Below are 19783 nucleotides of genomic sequence, written 5' to 3'. Positions count from 1 at the left end.
AGGGGGTCCATACAAGATTTGTCTTTTGAATATGCTTGGTTTATTCATACAAACATCCCTTATACTATTAGGCTAATATAAAATTAAGCAGACATCTTACCAAACCGGGAACAGTTGATTGGACAAAAAAAAAAAAAAAAAATGTTGCTACAGGGTTCCACTGGGGAATCTTCTTTGGTAAGAACACTTGGGAAGCTTGCAGGCTCGACCTATGTCTACGGTGAAGTCCTTCAGCTGTGGCAGACAGGAAGCATGGCACCGATGAAGGTCAGGGATCCCTTGAGAGCATAGACCAGCAGCTGGGACTGACTAGTGGCCTGTGTGTGACCAGCGACAGTCCAGAAGTACCAAGCAAGGCCATACACAGAGTTTTGAGGCTTCTTGCTGATGAGTGTCAACATAGAGACTAGAGAAGCCTGCTCTCCAGAGCAAGGCAGGGCAATCCTAGAGGCCATTTCTAAAGTTACAACTTTTGTATCATTTCACTGGGCAGTAGCTTTGGCTTTCAGAGCTCACAGCTTGGGACTGGTTCACTAGCACATCAACACTACCTTGGGGTCACTTGGTTAGTATACCAAGGCCTGTCCTGAGCTAGGCTCCTCTCTGAGCTGCCTGGGGCTTGCTTCTGAGGCCTAACTCCTCACAGAGCTGACTGGTGATGGCAAGCTTGGTATCATATTTCAAGTTACACAAAATGGCTTTTAAAATTACACAAAATGGTATGTTCCTACCCAAGTTCTTTGTCTCTGCCTGAAATTTCTGATTTTCTAAGACTTTTTAATCCTGTCTTTTCTGCCATTTAAAGTTATCAATTACTCTTTCCAGCTAGCTATTTCAGTGGGGAAATTTGAGAACAGTAACTTTCAATTATTTGTTTATGTCCTTAAAAAAAAAAACCAAAAAACAAAAAAAAAAAAAAACTTTATGGCGATGGGGAGAGCGGCTCAGGCTCATAACCCAAGTATTTAGGAACAGAAGCCTGAGAGTCTCAAAGAAACACAAGAAGTCCAGCAGGACCCCTCCAGGACAGGGACACAGAACCCCGGCAGGGCACCTCCAGAACAGGGAGATCACTCCCAGCCACTTTTAGCCATGGAGAAGCCAGAGAAAAGCAAACTCACGCAGAAAATGAAATCAGCCTTTTCTCTTATTGTGGTGGTATTGTGTTCCCCAAAATATTGTGCATTCTAACAAACTTATCTGGGGTCAGAGAACAGAACAGCCACAATATTAAAAGCATGGTGACTCACACCTTTAATCCCAGGAAGTGATGGCAGGAGGCAGAAAGATATTTAAGGTGGGAGGTCGAGGAACTACATGGCTGATTAAGCTTTCAGGCTTTTAGCAGCAGTTCAGCTGAGATCCATTCGTACGAGGACTCAGAGTCTTCCAGACTAAGGAAACAGGATCAGCTGAGGAATTGGCGAGGTGAGGAAGCTGTGGTTTGTTCTGCTTCTCTGATCTTCCAGCATTCATCCCAATACCCAGCTCCAGGTTTGTTTTTATTAATAAGAACTTTTAAGATTCATGCTACATCTTATTACACAAGGAATGAGTGTGATGTATTAAAATCAGAGAAATGACATGTGTCCCTTACTCAGTGTAATAATATCTAGAAACAATGTCATCCTGCTTCATTCAGAATTCTTATATGCATTTGTGTTAACACAGGTTTGTGTGTAGTCTGAGTGGGTTCTTTTCCCTTGCCATTAGCTTATGAATAGCAATGTACACTATTTTGTGTATGTATGTGGATGCACATGTATTATGGCACATGTGTCATGGCATGTTTGTGAAGGTCAGGTGACAACCCTAGGGAATCTGTTCTCTCCTTCCATCTCATGGGTTCTGAGGATTGAACTCTGGGTCATCAGGCTTGGCAACAGGCTCCCTTACCTGCTGAGCCAACTCAGAGTTCCCTACAAGTATCATTTTAATGCCTACTTACTAGTTAAAAATAATGTGTTGTAGTTTGCATACTAAGGCACCAGCTGTTAGTCATCTGGGTTCTCTTTCTTCCTCCTTCTCTTCCTCCTCCTTCTTTTTCTATAACAGCAAACTTTTTCTTTCTGGCAGTCTTTTAAAAACAATATTTTGAGCTGGGTGTTGTAGCATACCTGTAATCACATGAAGCATGTAAATGAAAATCCCACATGTATAAGATGGGTGGGTGGACACCTGGGATAGGAAAGTGACTTTGGACTTCAAACAAATAAAACCATATTATGAGCAGGTGATTTTTCAGAATGAGAAGTAAAGAACAGCATTGTGGGGGTGGGGAGGATATTTCATTCAATCAAGTGCTTGTTGAACAAGCATGAGGACCGGAGTCTGATCTCCAGAACTCATGTAAACAGCAGGGTGTGATGAACTGAGTTTATAATCCCAGCACCGGGGAGGTGGAAACAGGATCCCTGAGGCTCACTGGCTGACCAGCCTCATCTGTGAGCCTCAGGCTCCAAAAATAGGACAGAAACTGAGGAAAATACTGGACGTTTGCTTCTGAAATGTTAGGTGTACTGGAGAAAGCAAACACCCCTCTGTGTACCATGCAGCCGAAGGGGAGAGTCTTAGGGTGGCAGGAGACTGGCTTCAGAGGTGGATGCTGAGCTTCTCAGACAGGGCTGGAAGTTCCTGAGCCCGTAGGAACTTGTAACCACCTAGTTCTTATCACAGAATAAAACTTGGCATTACATTAGCAGTAAAGGCAATGAAATTAACATTGTTTATAATCCTGACCATTGTAAATTATCACTAGCCTCAGGTTTATAGTCTATTGAAAAACTCAATTAATATGAAAACATTTATAAAATATTTTCCTTTCATGTATTTAGGGATGTGATTTTATTTAATACCAGAGTGAAAGAATATTGAGACCTGAGCCGGGCGGTGCTGGTGCACACTTTTAATCCCAGCCCTCAGGAGGCAGAGCTAGGTGGATCTCTGTGAGTTCGAGGCCAGCCTGATCTACAGAGTGAGTTACAGGGAGGCACCAAAACTACACAGAGAAACCCTGTCTTGAAAGAATATTGAGACCTAACATGAGTTAGTAAGAGGATACACTCAGTGTCTCTCCTGCAATGCTGTCATGAATTGGGTCAGTCACACTCAACACTCAGGGCTAAGTCAACTTGGAGTGAACCCTAATGTGAGAATGTATTAATTTAATCATTTAGATCATGGTGACTGAGCATGCGAATTCCAGCAAACACCACAGATCCCTCAAATAGCAAGGCCTGTATCTTGCCTTCCTGAAACCTAGTCATGGAGAGGGGAGTTGGAAGCAGGGAGTGAGCTCCCTGCAACTACTAGGGAGGGTGTTATGGGGACTTGAGCCAAAAGATGTGGCTAAGGGTGTGGCGGGTGCTATAAGCTAATGCATGAAGCTGAGGAGGAAAACCTTTCTGGCCAGAAGACTAGAAGACCATGTGGATCTTACATCTGCAAGAGTAGAGGATGGGTCAAAATGACAGGAAAGGCTGGGAATCGGACACTTCAGTTGTTCGCACATGTGGGTCTCCTCTTTCCTGTAGAGATGTGCTCTTACGTTCTTTGTGCGTGTGTATTAATTTACTTGAGAATTCCATACATGTATACAATGTAATATGATCATATTCATCCCTGTTTTCTCCTGTCCTCCCTGCCACCATTCCCCCCACACACCTCTTTCCCATTTTCCTGTCCTCCTTTTTCTTTATTTAGTCAGTTAGCACTGGGGGGAAGGACACACTCCACTGGAGAATGGACAGCCTCTGTAAAAGAACGATTCTCCCTCCCCAGGAGCTATCAGCCGCCCACTCTTCCTCAGTCAGGGTGGCTATCGACTGTCTCTTAGGGAGGTGTCTCATGATGTTTTCTGTAATTTCTTGGAAGCTGCATTGTCCACTTGTGCATGGTACCTCCATTTGAACTTTTTTTTTTTTTTTTTTTTTTTTTTGGTTTTTCGAGACAGGGTTTCTCTGTGCAGCTTTGCGCCTTTCCTGGGACTCACTTGGTAGCCCAAGCTGGCCTCGAACTCACAGAGATCCGCCTGGCTCTGCCTCCCGAGTGCTGGGATTAAAGGCGTGCGCCACCACCGCCCGGCTGAACTTTTTTTAAAATCATATTTTGAAATTGTCTTGCCTACTAGTGGGTTTCCATAAGGCTTTCTCACAATCCTTACTTTTGGTTAACCCATTCCTTACCTCATCCCCCTGCTTCCATCCAGCCTAGCACTTTAATCCCTGTACCCCTCCTCCTTCTTCTGTATCCATGTGTTCTGCTAGCCCTCCCAGTCACCATGTCCTCTTCATTGTTGTTTTCCTGTTCTGGCTTTCCTCTTTGAAGTGGCTGTTTCTCTTTCGCTCTGTTACCACACAGGCATTGCTCACACTCTGCTGGGAGACAAAGACATGCAGCATTAGAAATGCCAACATTTCCTCAGGGAGGAAGAGCACCAAGCACACTGATTCATTTCAGTTGGATATGAAGGAAAATGAGACATCAGACATTGATAGCATATTTCTCAGAATTGTCCTGTGATCACTTGGAGTTGAATGTTCACCGTTTTGTAAAGAAAACAGCAGTAGTGAGAGTGACGAGGAAGCCCCTGGATGTCTTCTTCTCCGGGGCTGCTGTGTCTTGAGTAGTTTCTTAGCAAAGTCAGCAGGATGTCAGGAAGCCACAGGCTGTCAGGGTTGTCAGTCCCCAGCTTCCCAGGGATGTCTTATAACTTAGTCTCCAGGTATCCATTTTCCTAAAGCTGCTAGACTTATCTGTCCCCTGTGTCCCAGAGTGTCATATCCATGAGTCCTCAGCTTCCCAGTGCTGGACCAGTGAACAGGCACTTCGCGACTGCTTTGCTTCAGAGTTAGAATGAACACATTTCTGAATGGGGTCCAGACCTGTGCCTGTGTCAGGGAACTTTTTCTGTGGTTAGGAGAACCCACTGTACACCTCCTAAATATTAAATACACCTTGCTGTGGACTGTCCTCTAAGTTTCCAACTACAGTGGTGTTGAGGGAGCCCCCCGGGGTCCACAGTGGTCAATGCAGTTTTCCTACGAATATGAAAAAGTAACTTGCCTTTCGATCTCATTCTTTTGTAAATTTACAGTAGTTCTCTGTAGTCACGTGGTATATCCGAAATTCAGAAAAGGCTGTTAAAATGATAGCCCCCTTTCCATTTTTTCAGCTTGTCAGGTTACATTTTCTTCATACTTCAACTACCAATAACAGAAACCACTTAAAACGCACTGGCACAAAAGCAGGTATGAGAATCCAGATATCCTCTACTAGGTCAAACATCAAAGAGATCCGTAAAGAGTTAATTTAATGGAGCCAGGAGATAGCTCAGGAACTAGCATGTGTGAGGCTCTTAATTCTGACCCCAGTATGCCCACAACCAGAATAATCGAATAAATATCTCAGTTAATGCCACTATAGAATCCTCTTTTGCTTTGGAAGGTATTTTTTATATAAAGGCATTATTTGTGTTAGACTTTATTGTTTTCAATAAGCTGCATCACTGAGGAATAAGAGTCTTCCTTCCCCACAACCATGAACTGCCTACAGCTCCTCAAGAAGGGAGGAGACCTTATAAGCCCCTTCCCACCCATGACAGAACGTTATAGGTAAAGATGAAGTTATTTATATATGTAAAAGTGTGTGTGTGTGTGTGTGTGTGTGTGTGTGTGTGTGTGCGCGCGCGCGTGCGCGCGCGCTGGCCACCACGTGGGTGTAGAGACTGGAGAACAACTTGAGGGGATCAGTTCTCTCCTTCTGCTATTTGAGGGGATTGAACCCAGGCTGTCAGGCTTGCCGCAGACCCCTTTACCAACTGGGCCCCTCACAGGCCCCAGGGGGCAATTCCTGATGGATGTGCCCTCCTTCCTATAGCTGCTGCAACCGTGATACACTGTGGATAAGTGGACAAAGGCCCTATGATACTTTCTAAATGTTGATTGGAATCTGATGTAGTGTACACTCTTCCTGTCCTTTAACACACACACGCACACGCGCGCGCACACACACAAACCACTCATCGACTTTTCAATGCACAGTGTCTTCAAAAGCTTTCTTTCAGGCTTACTAAGATCAAAAGTACCTATTTTGAGATTTTCATTCATCTTTAACTTCTTTGAGTTTGACATTTATTGAACGTGGCAGTTAGAGAAGGTGTTTGAGAAATGTGCATCTCTTTTTGCTGGCCCATGGATGTCTGATTCAATAAGTAACGTTTGTCACATGTAAACATCCTCCTTTCCTCAATGGTGCTGAAGTGGTGCAGATTCAGACAGATAGCATTGGTGGTTCCATAAGGTGAAGAACCCACGGTGTCCCTTCCAGCTTCTGGATCTCAGTCTCTTGGCTTCCTGAGCAGCATGGAAGATGACCACCCCACATACCTTCACTTACAGGCTGGGGTGTCCATTTTCACATTGCTGATGATGTCATGATAACATGATAAATGTTTAGCATCTTAAGGAAAAGTTGCAAAGTGCTTTGTACTGGATTGGTTTCTTTTGCCTAACTTTAACAGCAGTACTAGGATATAAAATAGTTAACTATAGTTTTCAGATAATTCTCAGAACCTTTGATTATTTACATAATTTTAATCCATGTATTTTAAAAGAAAGGTTGATACAATGATTTTAGATGACTGTGGAAAATACCTATAAGTTATTATGTTCTGAATTAAACGTTATTAGATTGTAAATAATTAAAATATGTTAAGGTACATAGAGAAGGAGGGCAGTTAGAAAATGACCCATTGGAGGTGTGTGACTGGTATGGCATATGCCTCAAGAGGACAGATAATCCCATTGCAGAAGCCAGCTCAGAAAGCACAGATTTATTTTATTTTTTGTAAATTATAATCTTTTAATATTGGACATCCAACTTATAAAATATTTTTATGTGCATTGATTTTTGCCTGAATTCATGACAGTGTGAGGGTGTCAGATCCCCTAGAACTGGAATTACAGACAGTTGTGAGCTGCCTTGTGAGTGCTGGGAATTGAACCTGGTTCCTCAGGAAGAGCAGCCAGTGGTCTTAACTGCTGAGCCATCTTTCCTGCCCCCTAAAAGCACAGATTTAATAAGACAAGGAGCACAGGGTTTGGTGAACTGTCAAAATACTTCAAGAAGAGAAGGGGTAAGACAGAGCCCTTGTTTCCCTTGCACCAGGCCCCTCATCACCTGCCTGAAAACCTGCCCCCAATCTCAGCACTCATGGGACTGAGGCAGGAGGATTGTAGTGAGTTAAGAGACTGGCCTGGGCTATGAGGTTAGGTCAACATGGATTACAGAGCAAGTAGGGCTCGCTCTCTCTCTCTCTCTCTCTCTCTCTCTCTCTCTCTCTCTCTCTCTCTCTCTCTCTCACACACACACACACACACACACACACACACACACACACACACAGCAAAACTCCCCTAGCAAATCTTGGGGGCTGTTCTGTCAAATGCAGTTGTCAATCCCCTAGCACTCTGCCTCCAAGCCCAGGGACCACCTCTGTGCCTCAACACCTGCACCGATATTCAGCGTTTCCATTAGAGTCACCAAGGTGAAGAAGGAACCCCATTCCAAAAATCATTCTCAGACCTTTTCCACATACAGGTCTGGATCCATCCAGATGCTGCATCTTCGTAAGTATTAGCGTGTTTGCACCAGAGGAACTAAGCACATCTGTACTTGTGTGCAGTTAATGTTGGCTTGGATTCAGGCAAAGCTTGTGCGATTTTCTTGGTTCCTGGTATATAATCAAGGCTCAGTAAGCATTCTCTCTTTTCCCTGCTCACTCCCAATCTTCACTGTATTGCTGGTTTTATAAAACTTTATTTTTCTTTGTTCTCTGCTAAAGGAAAGATTTAAGGAAGCTGAGGACATCTACCAGGCTGGAATAAAGAACTGTCCAGACAGCTCAGATTTACACAACAACTACGCAGTTTTCTTAGTTGACTCTGGTGAGTGAGCCGCCACTCTGCTGAGATCCCTTTTCTCTCTCATACTGGTGTCAGTTATCAGCTGTGCAGGCGGCTTACACTTTGCACCCATGAACTGTAGGGCTGCCATTTTTCTAAATCTCCAAGTTCAGCTCAGCATCCTGTCTGTAAGAAAAGTCCCGGAGCAGGAAGTAGCTTTGTCTTTCTAAACACCACATCCACAGGGCTGTGCCTCAGTGCTGCCAAAAGCCTCCTCAGGGAAGAACCTGCCTCCAAACCTGCTTCCAGGAAATGGTGGCTGCTGTCTGTAACTGACTTTGTCAAGCCTTTGGAATTTTTTCCTTGATGTACATTTCAGAAATGCGTTCTAGCAATTGACACAGTGGCCTCCTGTGACAGGTGGAACTGGGCACAGATTCTATTTCCTTTGTGATTTATACAGAGCCCCATACACTGTTCATGTGTAGGGAATCCTCAGAAGTAATGTGATGACTTTTGGCTTTAATATAAAGGTGGCTCCCTGTGCTATTGGCTCAGCGACTGTCTGCCCTGCAGGAGAATTCAGTCTGATTATTATTTTTCAATATTAAGTGCTTGAAAGGATTTTCATTTTCTAGGATGTGTGAAGCTTTTCTGTTTAATAGAATATAAGCTTGTGTTTTTATCATCGAGGGAAAGCAAGCTGCTTTTGCATATAAATTGCTGTGTGGTGCCCCCTGCTGGATCATTAGACACATGATACCACATCATTAAAGTAAGAAGAGCACCTGTTCACCTGCCTGAACTAAAGCTTGTCCTTTCAATTCAACAACAGTCCCACATGAGCCTCTGAAGAGAACCCTGTCAAATCACTGATAGCCCCCTGACATGGTCCTAGATAAACCTGTGTTCAAAGAGAGTGTAGTGGGGAGATCATGTGGACCTGTGGGTACAGTCTGTGACACTTTGGGCTGCTCTGAAATTCAGTCACTTATTTAGTTTCTAGGAAGCTTCTCTGGGGGGCCCTTCTCAGACCAGGGAGACCAGATTCTCCCTCTGGCTTTTGTCTTTACTTGCCCTGGGATTGTTATCCAGTCCCTTAAGGTCTTTGCACTTTAGTGTCTACATCTGTAAAGAGATAATTTTGTTTGGTGGTTTTAAAAAAGTACCTCTTAAATCCCAAGAGGCAGCTAAATAGGATCCTAAACAACTGCGGAGGCCATGTGAGCAGAGAGGTTTTAATATATACACTGGGCAAATACAAGGTGACATAACTGCTGTGTTTAAAATCTCATTAAATGCATACCATGGAGGCCAACAAGATGGCTCGGTGGGTAAGAGTACTTGCCTCTAAGCCTGATTCCTGGGACCTGTGTGGTGGAAGGAGAGAAACTGATCTCATTCTGACCTTCCTGTGCACACATGCACACAAGAGTATATGCAACACACACACACACACACACACACACACACACACACACACACACACACACACCATTCAATAAAATGTGTGATTTACAGGTTTTCAAAAGAGCACTGTCACTCTTTTATCCTGAAAATTGAGACAGACCTTTAGAAATCACTGAGACCTGTGTTCTTTCTGCAGTAGCCTGTTCTACCTTGTGTGTAATGATAAGCAACAATGTCTTAGATACATAACCACAGCCAGCTGTGGTGGCTCATGCCTGTCATCACAGCACTTGACTGAAGCTGTGGGATTTCCATGAGTTCAAGGCCAGCCTGAGCTAAAGGGTAAGACTCTGATTTGAACAAACAAAAAATCACTGCCAACATTTTATTAATTTCCTAGGAAGTGTTGGTGAATAGTGACGGGTCAAGATTAGGCAGTGGCAAGCATAAGAGGCCCAAAATCAAGCTGATCACAAACTGCATACCTGATGCTATGATGCTGTCATGCTGAGAAAGAATGGCATGCCTCAGAAGGGAGACTGGTAGCCATGCCCCTCATCCCTGTGGTCTGTTCTCTTTCCACCCCATCATACTATAGGCTCTCCAGAGAAGGCCGTGGCTCACTACCAGCAGGCCATCCAGCTCAGCCCAAGCCATCACGTGGCTGTGGTGAATCTGGGCCGACTCTACAGGTCCTTGGGAGAAAACAGCATGGCAGAAGAGTGGTACAAACGGTACAGTCCCTTCTTTTCGCTTTCTTAGCCTCTTGGAACCATCAGCAGTTTCTCACGGGCTCCCTAGCTACTGGGACAGACAGCCTTTCAGAACAGGAGCACATGTGGCCGGCTCAGGTGACAGCAACTTACTTCCAGAACAGCATGACAGTGTAGTCATGTGCTCACAGAAACTTCCCCACTGGTGAGGCCACAGTGCTCAGTCAGGGTTGGGAAGAAGTGGCCATTTCAATACTAGAAACAGGTGTAAGGCTGCTACTTTGTCAGAACCTGAGCAAGTCAATTATGACTGGTACAGACTCTTGAGACCCAGTTGCTGGGTTGGTGGGTCACTGGAGGCATTCACCCAGGATAGAGGATGACTTTGATCTATAAACAGACTAAATTCAAATGGGTATCTAACTGGGCAGTCCTCCCACTGCCTAAGTGCAGACCTTGGAAATGTGCCCACCAGAGGAAGCACCTGTCTGCCTTTCTCCCTGCAGTGCCCTGAAGGTGGCCCGCACGGCTGAGGTCCTGTCACCTTTGGGAGCACTCTATTACAACACTGGCCGACACAAGGAGGCTTTGGAAGTGTACCGGGAAGCTGTCTCACTCCAGCCTTCCCAGAGGGATCTCCGCCTGGCACTGGTGAGTAGAGAGGAGATAAAGTGATACTGGGTGTAAGTGCAGCTTGCAAACAGAGAGCTGACACCACTGAGCCTCTGAGCTGAAAGGAAAACACTGTTGGAGGGCTGTTGTGTGACTTGTCAGGTGACTCCCGGGGCAACCTGTCACACAAGGCCAAGACACAGACGCTGTTGAAGCTCCTTGTTTCCAAATAACTTCAAATTTCCCAACGCAAGCTACAAGGGAGCTGTGGGCACTGGCAGAGGACTTCCCAGCATGCCCAGGGCCTGGGTTCTATCACCAGCACCAAACCAAACAAAAACTGCCTGGAATACTTGGCACATTGATGCATTTGTTTGTCACTCCTCCTGTGTGTGAGTGTCAATAGACGGGTGTGTACGAGCAAATGTTTAGGTGTGTCTGCATGCTCTAGTATGTGGCCTGTTTTTCCTGGCGTGACAGTTTGTGGTAGATATCGCCTGCTTTGTCTGTCACTTGCTCCTATGATTCCCATAAGTCAAGACGTTGTCTCATATACCCGCAGGGTGGTGATCAAACTCAGGGCAGTTAACACCTCCAACATTTTAATTTCAGTGTTTTGAATTTCATGCTTTCTTCTTAAATCAGATCTGTCATTTTCTTACATCATTGTGTTCTGTGAGGGAACTACCTCCTGGCACGTTTTGCCACCTTTTTTGAGAGTCACAAGCTGTTTGATGAGTGTCTATGGCACTCCCATCACTGGCACCCAATGCATGCAGAAATCTACTACAGCCAAATGCTGGACTCTCTGCTGTGGCATTCAGCTTTCTCTAAAATGCTTTGTGTTGGGTGTTAGGATGCTTTGTACATACCTCTCTGCAGATGTTGCTTCATCTGCTAAGGAGTGACCAGGTATCTTCTAAGCTTGGTGCCCTGTGGTTTTTCAGGCACAGGTTTTAGCAGTGATGGGTCAGACCAAAGAAGCTGAAAAGATGACCAGTCACATAGTGTCCGAGGAACCCAGATGCCTGGAATGCTACCGCCTCCTATCAGCAATCTACAGCAAGCAGGAGCACCATGAGAAGGTAAGGAAGCTCTCTCTTCCAAGCTTTCAACCACCAAAGCAAGTGGGAATGCCAAGATGAGGTAGAAAAGGGCTCTTAGAGCCATGTGGGGTTTACATAGAAAAATAGCATACGCCAAAAGATCCTCCAGCGCCATGTTCACAATGCCACGAAGTCTTGAGAGCATTGGTCTGCACATTCTACCCACTGGGAGCTTTTCTCAGACACCCTCTTACCTCCTGACACATCTTGAAATAGTACATCCTTGACTCCTCCTTGATTTTCAGATACTTCATCTCACCATTACCAGCCCCCTTATGTCCAGCCCCTGCATGTCTAGTCCCTGCATGCCCAGCCCCTGCATGCCCAGCTCCTGCATGTTCAGCCCCTGTATGCCCAGCCCCTAAATGTCCAGCTCCTACATGTCTAGCCCCCTTATGTCCAGCCCCTGCATGCCCAGCCCCTATATGTCCAGTCCCTGCATGTCCAGCCCCTGCATGTCCAGCTTCTACATGTCTAGCCCCCTTATGTCCAGCCCCTGCATGCCCAGCCCCTGAATGTCCAGCCCCTCCACGCCCAGCCCTCTGGCTCTCCAAGTTGTAATATTTGATGCAATCCTCAGGACAGCCCTGTGAGGCAGAACTGTGACTCTTTATTTGTATGTTGAAAAATCACATAACCATTAAATTCATTAAACTCAAGAAAATATTTATTAAATGCCTACAAAGTGTTGGACACTATGGTAGACTCCAGGCATAGGGAGGATGGAAAAAAAAATGCTGCTCTGGCCTAAGGAAGCTTATTTAGAGAAAGAGACAGACACTGATCAAGAAATCATAAGACAAATGTGATTGGTGAGATCAGAAAGAGGGACACCAAGCATCCCACTGAGAATCAGCACCTGGCTAGTTGAGGTCAGGTCTCTACATGGCAAGATGTGAGGGAAGGGTCTAGAGAAGAAGAGGTCAGCAAGCAAAATGGGCCTGTGACAACAGAAGCAGGTGTGCCTAAGGCACGAAGGGTGGGGGAGGGGCAGAGCACACGGTTGAAGGTGCAAACGTGACTAGACCCACACACCTGGGGAAAGGCCATGGGCTTTATCCCTGATCTAGGATAAACTTTGGAGTCTTCACAACAAGGCAGGATTGTACTTCTAAGCAATGCCTGTGTGTAAAGGTGGGGCAGGAACCAGGGGCCAGTAGTCCTGCAAACCCTACTGCAACTGTGTAACCTTCTTGTAAACTGATCAAGATGTTTGATTCTTGCTCAACTGTAAATAGGGAACCTGAGGCACAGGGAATGATCTTTCTGGGGCCATTAATTCCCAATGAGAAAATGGGAGTGTAGAAAGTATGTTTTGTTTGTCATGGGTCACACTAGCAGATGGCTATGAACAGAGGTGTAATGTCACTCTAAGTTAGGGTTCCTACATTTCCCCCTGCTGCAGGCGCTCGAGGCTATAGACAGGGCTCTTCAGCTGAAGCCCAGGGACCCAAAAGTCATATCTGAACTTTTCTTCACAAAAGGAAACCAGCTGAGAGAGCAGAACCTTCTGGATAAAGCTTTTGAGGTAAGACGAGCCAAACTGCCATTAAATGTACAGGTTTATATTTTTGGTTGTGAGCCTAGCCTTTAACGGCTGAGCTATCCCTCCGGGTTTAAATGAATGCTGCAGCCATGAGGGAGTCTGGGCAGTTGGCTCTTGTCACTGGCGGTTTGTGGACGTTCTGATTAGCGGACAGTGCTATGGGCTCCTTTCCTTTAAGCCTCTGGTTTTTGATGACTCACCTACACAACACCTCTGAATTATCTCTTCAAGTTTCATGGTTAGAAAACATTCGAAGCATTTCATATTCTAGAATTCTGAAGAGCCACCTACACTGTCTGTTTTGTCTGCAAGAACCTCTATCACAGCTGGACGGGAGCCCAAGGAGCTTTGGGCATTTATGTGTCTGTGACACCTGCCATCACCTCTGGATTTCCTCTTATTCCCAGGGCTCTTTACATAGGGTCATGCAGTCTTCCCCAGGAAGCCCCTCTAGACCATCTATCTTGCAGTGACTTTTCTTCTGAAACTTAGTGAGTATCACGTCAGGGGTGGCCAGATAGCTCAGTGGGTCAAGGCACTTGCCTCCAAACCTGACCACCTGGGACCACTGACTCCTCCCAAGTTGGCCTCTACTTCCACATGTTTGCAATGACATGCATGTACCTATGTGTGGGAGCGCGCACACACACACACACACACACACACACACACACACACACACACACACACATACACACAAATATTTAAAACCATTCCTGTGTTAGCAGGATGTGGTGATATATCTGGAGGCAGAGACAATAGGATCATAAGTTCAAGGCCAGTGAGTTCCAGGGCAACAAGGCTATAATGAGAGACTTGGTCTCAAAAAAACAAAAGAAAAAAATGTAAACATTCATCATTAAGGTTATCAGTCATTTGCCCCTGAGCAGCTAAAATTACAGGAGTGTGCCACTACATTTCAGCTTTGAAGAGCTTCCAAAAGGTAGAAAAAAAAAAAAACAGGTGTCGTGACCCCTATAAAACAATGTAAGCATGCTGCTTTAGATACTTAGCAACAAGTTGGAGGTTGAAGGGGCTGGGCCATGGTTGAGCGGCTAGAAGAGAACCTCAGGTTCTCTGATTTTCATTAATTAATTTATTTACTTATTTGTTTGTTTGTTTGTATATTTGAGTGCTGGGGATGGAGCCCAGGGCCTCACACAGGCTGAGCTTGTGTTCTGCACTGAACTACCCTCCTTGGATTCTGTAATCCTGACAGCAGTGTTCCTTATCAGCTCATTTATGGATGAGGAAGACCATCAAGCACAGCTTTCTTGCAGAATCAGAGAAACAAGCTGTTCCAGAAATCCCTGGCTCCCCAGTGGCATGCCATATATGTGCTGTCGTAGAAGCCCCCGAGGCCCTTCAGAACCATCAACTCTAAAAACAATAGCAGACTGCACTTGCCAGCTGCTAAGTGGCTGTTAGTGATCTCCATGTGGGCTGGGGTTTGTCCAGTTCTGTGGCGTCTTAGATGCATCTCATGTGTTAACATGAAGCTTTCCTTCTTCGCTCAGAGCTATGAGGCTGCTGTGACCCTGGATCCTGACCAGGCACAGGCGTGGATGAACATGGGTGGCATCCGGCACATCCAGGTAGGAGTGGCACTCATTGTGTTCTCATCCTGGTTTAGAAGCCACTGTTCATTTTCTGTTTGAAATCACTTGAATACTTAAAACATAGGCATTCTGAAAGTAAAATTCAGAAGAGCTATGTTTTCTGAATCATGAATATTATGGACCTGTTTAAATGTTTATAAGCTTAACTCCATTATACTGCTGATCATAAGGAAAATCACGTGTGGAAAGAAGGGTTATCGGACAGCAGCTGAGGTCTGTGTGCACTGACCCTGTGAAGCTTGGCAACTCCTCAGCATTACCAGACTGTTAATTTAAATATGCTTTACTATTTCCTGTTTTTCATTATGTGTGATTGTGGGATATGAGTGCAATGCCCTCAGAGGCCAGCAGAGGGTGATGGTGGGCCCCCAGAGCTGGAGTTAAGGGCCTTTGTAAGACGCCCAGCATGGGTGCTAAGACCTGAACGTGGGTCCTCTGTAAGAGCAGTATGCTTCACTGGTGAAGCATTTCTCCTGCCCCTTTATTTTCCATGTTGAAAACATTTTTTATTCCCTAACCTCTTAGTGGAAAACATGTTTGTCTGCTTTGGTCCCCGCCCCCTAAAGTTAACTTTGGGTGAGTCTTTCTGCCAAGAATGATCAAAAGTGACCCTAGGCGTTGTTTGTAGCCAATAAAGTCAAAGATGTGTTGTGATTCATTCGTGCATGTACTCATTCATCTGACTGGCATCTCTACTGAGCATCCATCCTGTATGCCAGGTGCATGTCTAGATACTGGGCATGTAACAGTGATCAGACAAGACAGAAACTCTTGTCCTGGTGGAACTGATGCTCTAGTTTGGGGTGACAGGGAATAAGTACACATGTACACACGTCAGATAGTAAGATGTGTATGAAGAAAAAAAGGAAAGGAGAGGGGTGCTGACAGGGCTCTTAGAGAAGGCTCCTGTAGAATGCAGGGATCTGAAGGGGTCAAGTCATGTGGACAGATGAAGAGCACATGCAGAGGTCTGAGGCTGAAGGTGCTGGTGTGTGTGGAAAATGGTAAGCAGGCAGCATGACTGGTCAGAGGAGGTAAAAGGAGATGGTGGATGCTGAGGCCCGAGAGTGAGGCCTAAAAGCGATTCCTGGAGCTTGGGTTTTTGTGCCAAGTAGCTGGGTCCTGGAAGGACTTTTCACAGAGATGCCAGGGTATGACTTGTGGGCCAACTTACTCTCAGGCTTCTATCAGACCCTGCAGGGATGAGGGATAGTGTAGTGATGAGAATTTCCAGGAGACCTGCCAGTGTTTTCCTCCCACCGGCACCTGAGCACTCTTAGAAAGACAGCAGAGTGAAAGGGGCTTGCAGCTGCTCGGGTAAGGGAACAACGTCTTCCTTGTTGTGGGGAATCTAAGCTGCTGCTCAGTCACAGACCCACAGTACTGTGGGATGTTCAGCAACATCTGTCAAACAGAGTGGATTTTCCTAAGAATAGTGCATTATTTTAAATATTCAACAGTTGTTTTTTAGAATAATGTATAACTTTCCCAGGTGAAATATAACAAAAATTAAAGTTCAGTTGTTAATTTGAAGTAGAAAGAATATACCCAAGAGCATTCAAAAGGAAAAATAGTATAATTATTATGTATCTGAACTCAAGGCTGTATGTTCACAGGACAGAGCTCTGGAGATATCTACTGAGTATATTGTTTTCAAATGTTCTTGTATAATATTAGAGGGACCAGCCTTAATAGTATATATCCCAGGGGCTCAGGAGAGAGAACTACTAACGGCGAGGACTGTTTTCGGGAAATAGAATCTCAGCACACCGAGCTCTATAGTCCACTTGCTTTAATTCCTCTGGCATAACATCCTTTATACCCAGCTTCAGTTCTGTTCTTGTGCCTAGCTCCTTTCTTGCCTGATTTCTCTCTATACTTATCTATTGATCCCTCTAAGTTCTATCTTAATTCTCTCATCTTAATTCTGCTTCATCTAGGTTCTTTTCATCTTGTTCTTACCCAGCTAGTACTTCCCCACCTGACTCTTCCTCATCTTCCATCTCATCCCTCTAGTCCTCTCTTCTAGCCCTTCAATCTAGTTCTTCCCCATCTCAGTTTGTTCCTCTCAAGTTCTTACCCATCTAGTTCTTCCATTCTCTTTTCTCTTCTTCGTCCTGTTCTCTCGAAGTCCCAGTGTAAAAAGGGAGAGTCCAAGCTACATTGTGTAAAGCTATTACCTAATGTCCACCTGACCTAGGCAGTGTTTCCTTGTGGAATTTACCCTAAGACAGGTGACTAGCATGTGAACTGTTATCACTGTTAGTCCTTGAAAGTGGCTAAGGGAGATATCTGATTCCAGAGAAAGCCTTTCCTGAGGCTGTTCTCCAAAGTCCTGGAATGTGTATGTCCAGAGAGTGATCAGTCCACACTGTTAGCCCTTCCTGGGGAAAAGTCAATTGGGAAAACTATGAAGGCACACATGATTTTCATAACAGAATACAGCTGATATATCACAAGCCAAATAACACCAAAAGCTCCTTGGAATTTGGCTTCCTCTGGAGGAAATCCTTGATCTCTCCAGGTAGTGACTTTGCCATAATCAGCTGAGTTCTTACGATATATTCCTGCGGCCTGCAGCAAAATGTAATTGACATTCATTAAAATGATCAGCCTTTGTCACTGCAGACATCATGGATTAGCCTGAGCTTAGAAAACTCCCATACTCATAGTTTAACAAGTCTGTGGATAAATTTGAATAATGTGTGTAGTGGGCACAGCTTGGGTGTGCAGGAACAATCCTGAACTTCCTGTGTCTTTTGCAAGGAGTGTTCATCACAATATCACCCATGCTGGCCCTGGCTCCTGCCTGCCCTGTGCCTGGGGAGTATAGGCCTCCAAGGCTTATGGAAGTGAAGAGTTGAAATAAGGCTTTGCAAGGAGGTGGCATAGGAGATGGGGGAAAAAAACACTGAAGGTTGTGGTAGTCCTAGGAAGGAAGGACACAATCACACCATGTGTCTAAGGTCAGTCCTGTGACCTGAAGTGCCTCAGATGTAGACAGTCAAGTCTAACTGCAAAATTCACTTCACCTCTCACATTTTTGCCCTTACATGCAGCCCCTGCAGTAATTGTATAGGATATTTTTAGTGTGTCTGCAGTTTGACAGGTAGGCCATCCCATGAGGTCAGTTACAGAATCCTCTATTTTTGGTATCTTGTCTGTTCAGAAAGTGTCGGACTTTGAACATTTTGCATTTTGGGGTGAGGGATGCTCACAGTTATGTTCCCTGAACTTTTACACAAGATGAAGTAAGGAGATGGGCTGGAATTTCAAGCTCTAATGGGATTTCATCATCCAAGCCATATTTCTTTTTTTTTTATTAAGAAATTGTTTATTCATTTTACATACCAACCACAGATCCCCCTCTCATCCCTCCTCCTCTCATGGGGAGTCAGCAAAGCCTGGTAAATTCAGTTGAGGCAGGTCCAAGCCCCTCTCCCTGCATCAAGGCTGTGCAAGGTGTCCCACCATAGGTAATTGGTTCCAAAAAGCCAGCTCATGCACCAGGGATAGATCCTGATCCCACTGACAGGGTCCCCTGAAAAAGACCAAGCTACACAACTGCCTCAATTGTGCAGAGGGCCTAGTCCAGTCCCATGCAGGTTCCACAGCTGTTGGTCTAAAGTTCATGAGTTCCTGTTAGCCAAGCCATATTTCAAAGTTCTGTTTCAGCATGGCTTCATGATGGCCACCCATGCTTTGCAGAATATTGTTGTCTAGTAGAGCTCTCTGGCATGTTCTGTATCTTCACTGTCAAGGAGCCACAGCAACTGGGCACAGGAAATCTGTCTGGTATGACTAATAGATGGATTCTAGTCTTAATTAATGAAAATTCAGTTCTAGAAATCAGATTGTTACAGTTCATATATACCATAGACTTAGAATTGTTGACAAGGGATATAATTTTAAAAAATAAACAGGGTTTACAGTTTAATCAAGAATAGAGCAATTTGAAGGAGAGAGGGCACACATATTTTGTGCAAAAAAGCAGAAACCCAGTGATCTGAAACAATGCCAAGATTAAGAATGAGGCCTAGATTCAGGGTAGCCTCCAAGGACGGCTGGAGGCCTGCGTGTGGAGTATCTTGCGATTTCTTGGACCCATAAGTGTGCAGGCACCCAGATGTACACTGGGCTTATCGGAAACCAGAGACTTGGAGGAGGATGCTGGCGGTAACAGAAATGCAGCAGAACTGAGATCCTTGCCTCAAGTAAGTTTGGCCTTTTTCATCAGCATTAATTGTCGAATATAACTACACAAGCCAGTGCTGGGTTCTCAGTGGACAATTCCTTCTTTTTTTTTCAGCATTTCCACACCCTCTTACACCAGCTGTACACATAAACACCATGAGAACTAGACCGTGAGTCATAGAGACTGAGCAGTCTACCCAGTGATGGGGGTAACTCCAGCATTCTGTTGAGGTCTCACTGTGTCAGGCAGCATCTAAGCTCTTGACACACACACACACACACACACACACACACACACACACACACACACACGTGGGAAGATAGTTACACCTTGGTAAGCATTAGCTGCTAGCTTGGAGAGGTGTTAATTTGAATTGTGATAGAAATTTAGAACATCTCTTGTGTCCACCCACATGGGAGCTGCAGCTGAGGATGACGTAAAATCAATTTGTTGTTTTAGAATGGGAAGAAATCGGGCAGCTTCCTGGGGAAGGTGCAAACATCTATGCCTCAGATAGGGCAGACCAAGGAAAGAGTCCTGCTTAAGTCCAGCTTGGTAAATCAGTGAGTTTCTGTTTTACTCACAGCAGTGTGTGTGACTCACTGAAAGCCCATCTCAGCTGTGTCTCCAGAGCTGCTGCCCAACTTCCATGAGTCTGAGCCACCTGAGTCTCCTTCC

At 45.1% G+C, this 19783-nt stretch overlaps 1 protein-coding gene across 1 annotated transcript in view; it reads left to right on the top strand.

The window, feature by feature from the left end:
- Window positions 1–19783, top strand: part of Tmtc1 (transmembrane O-mannosyltransferase targeting cadherins 1) — a 225567-nt gene that overhangs the window by 198913 nt on the left and 6871 nt on the right. The window contains 6 exon segments of the mRNA XM_052719103.1: window positions 7844–7946; window positions 9913–10048; window positions 10534–10678; window positions 11587–11724; window positions 13151–13273; window positions 14809–14886. Coding sequence (XP_052575063.1) covers window positions 7844–7946; window positions 9913–10048; window positions 10534–10678; window positions 11587–11724; window positions 13151–13273; window positions 14809–14886 — 723 coding nt within the window.

Source organism: Peromyscus californicus, unplaced genomic scaffold (genome assembly GCF_007827085.1).
Source record: "Peromyscus californicus insignis strain IS unplaced genomic scaffold, ASM782708v3 Scaffold_6__1_contigs__length_162567912, whole genome shotgun sequence".
Taxonomy (NCBI): Eukaryota; Metazoa; Chordata; class Mammalia; order Rodentia; family Cricetidae; genus Peromyscus; species Peromyscus californicus.
The sequence above is the reverse complement of the archived record's forward strand: the minus strand, read 5'-3'. Positions and strand labels throughout refer to the sequence as shown.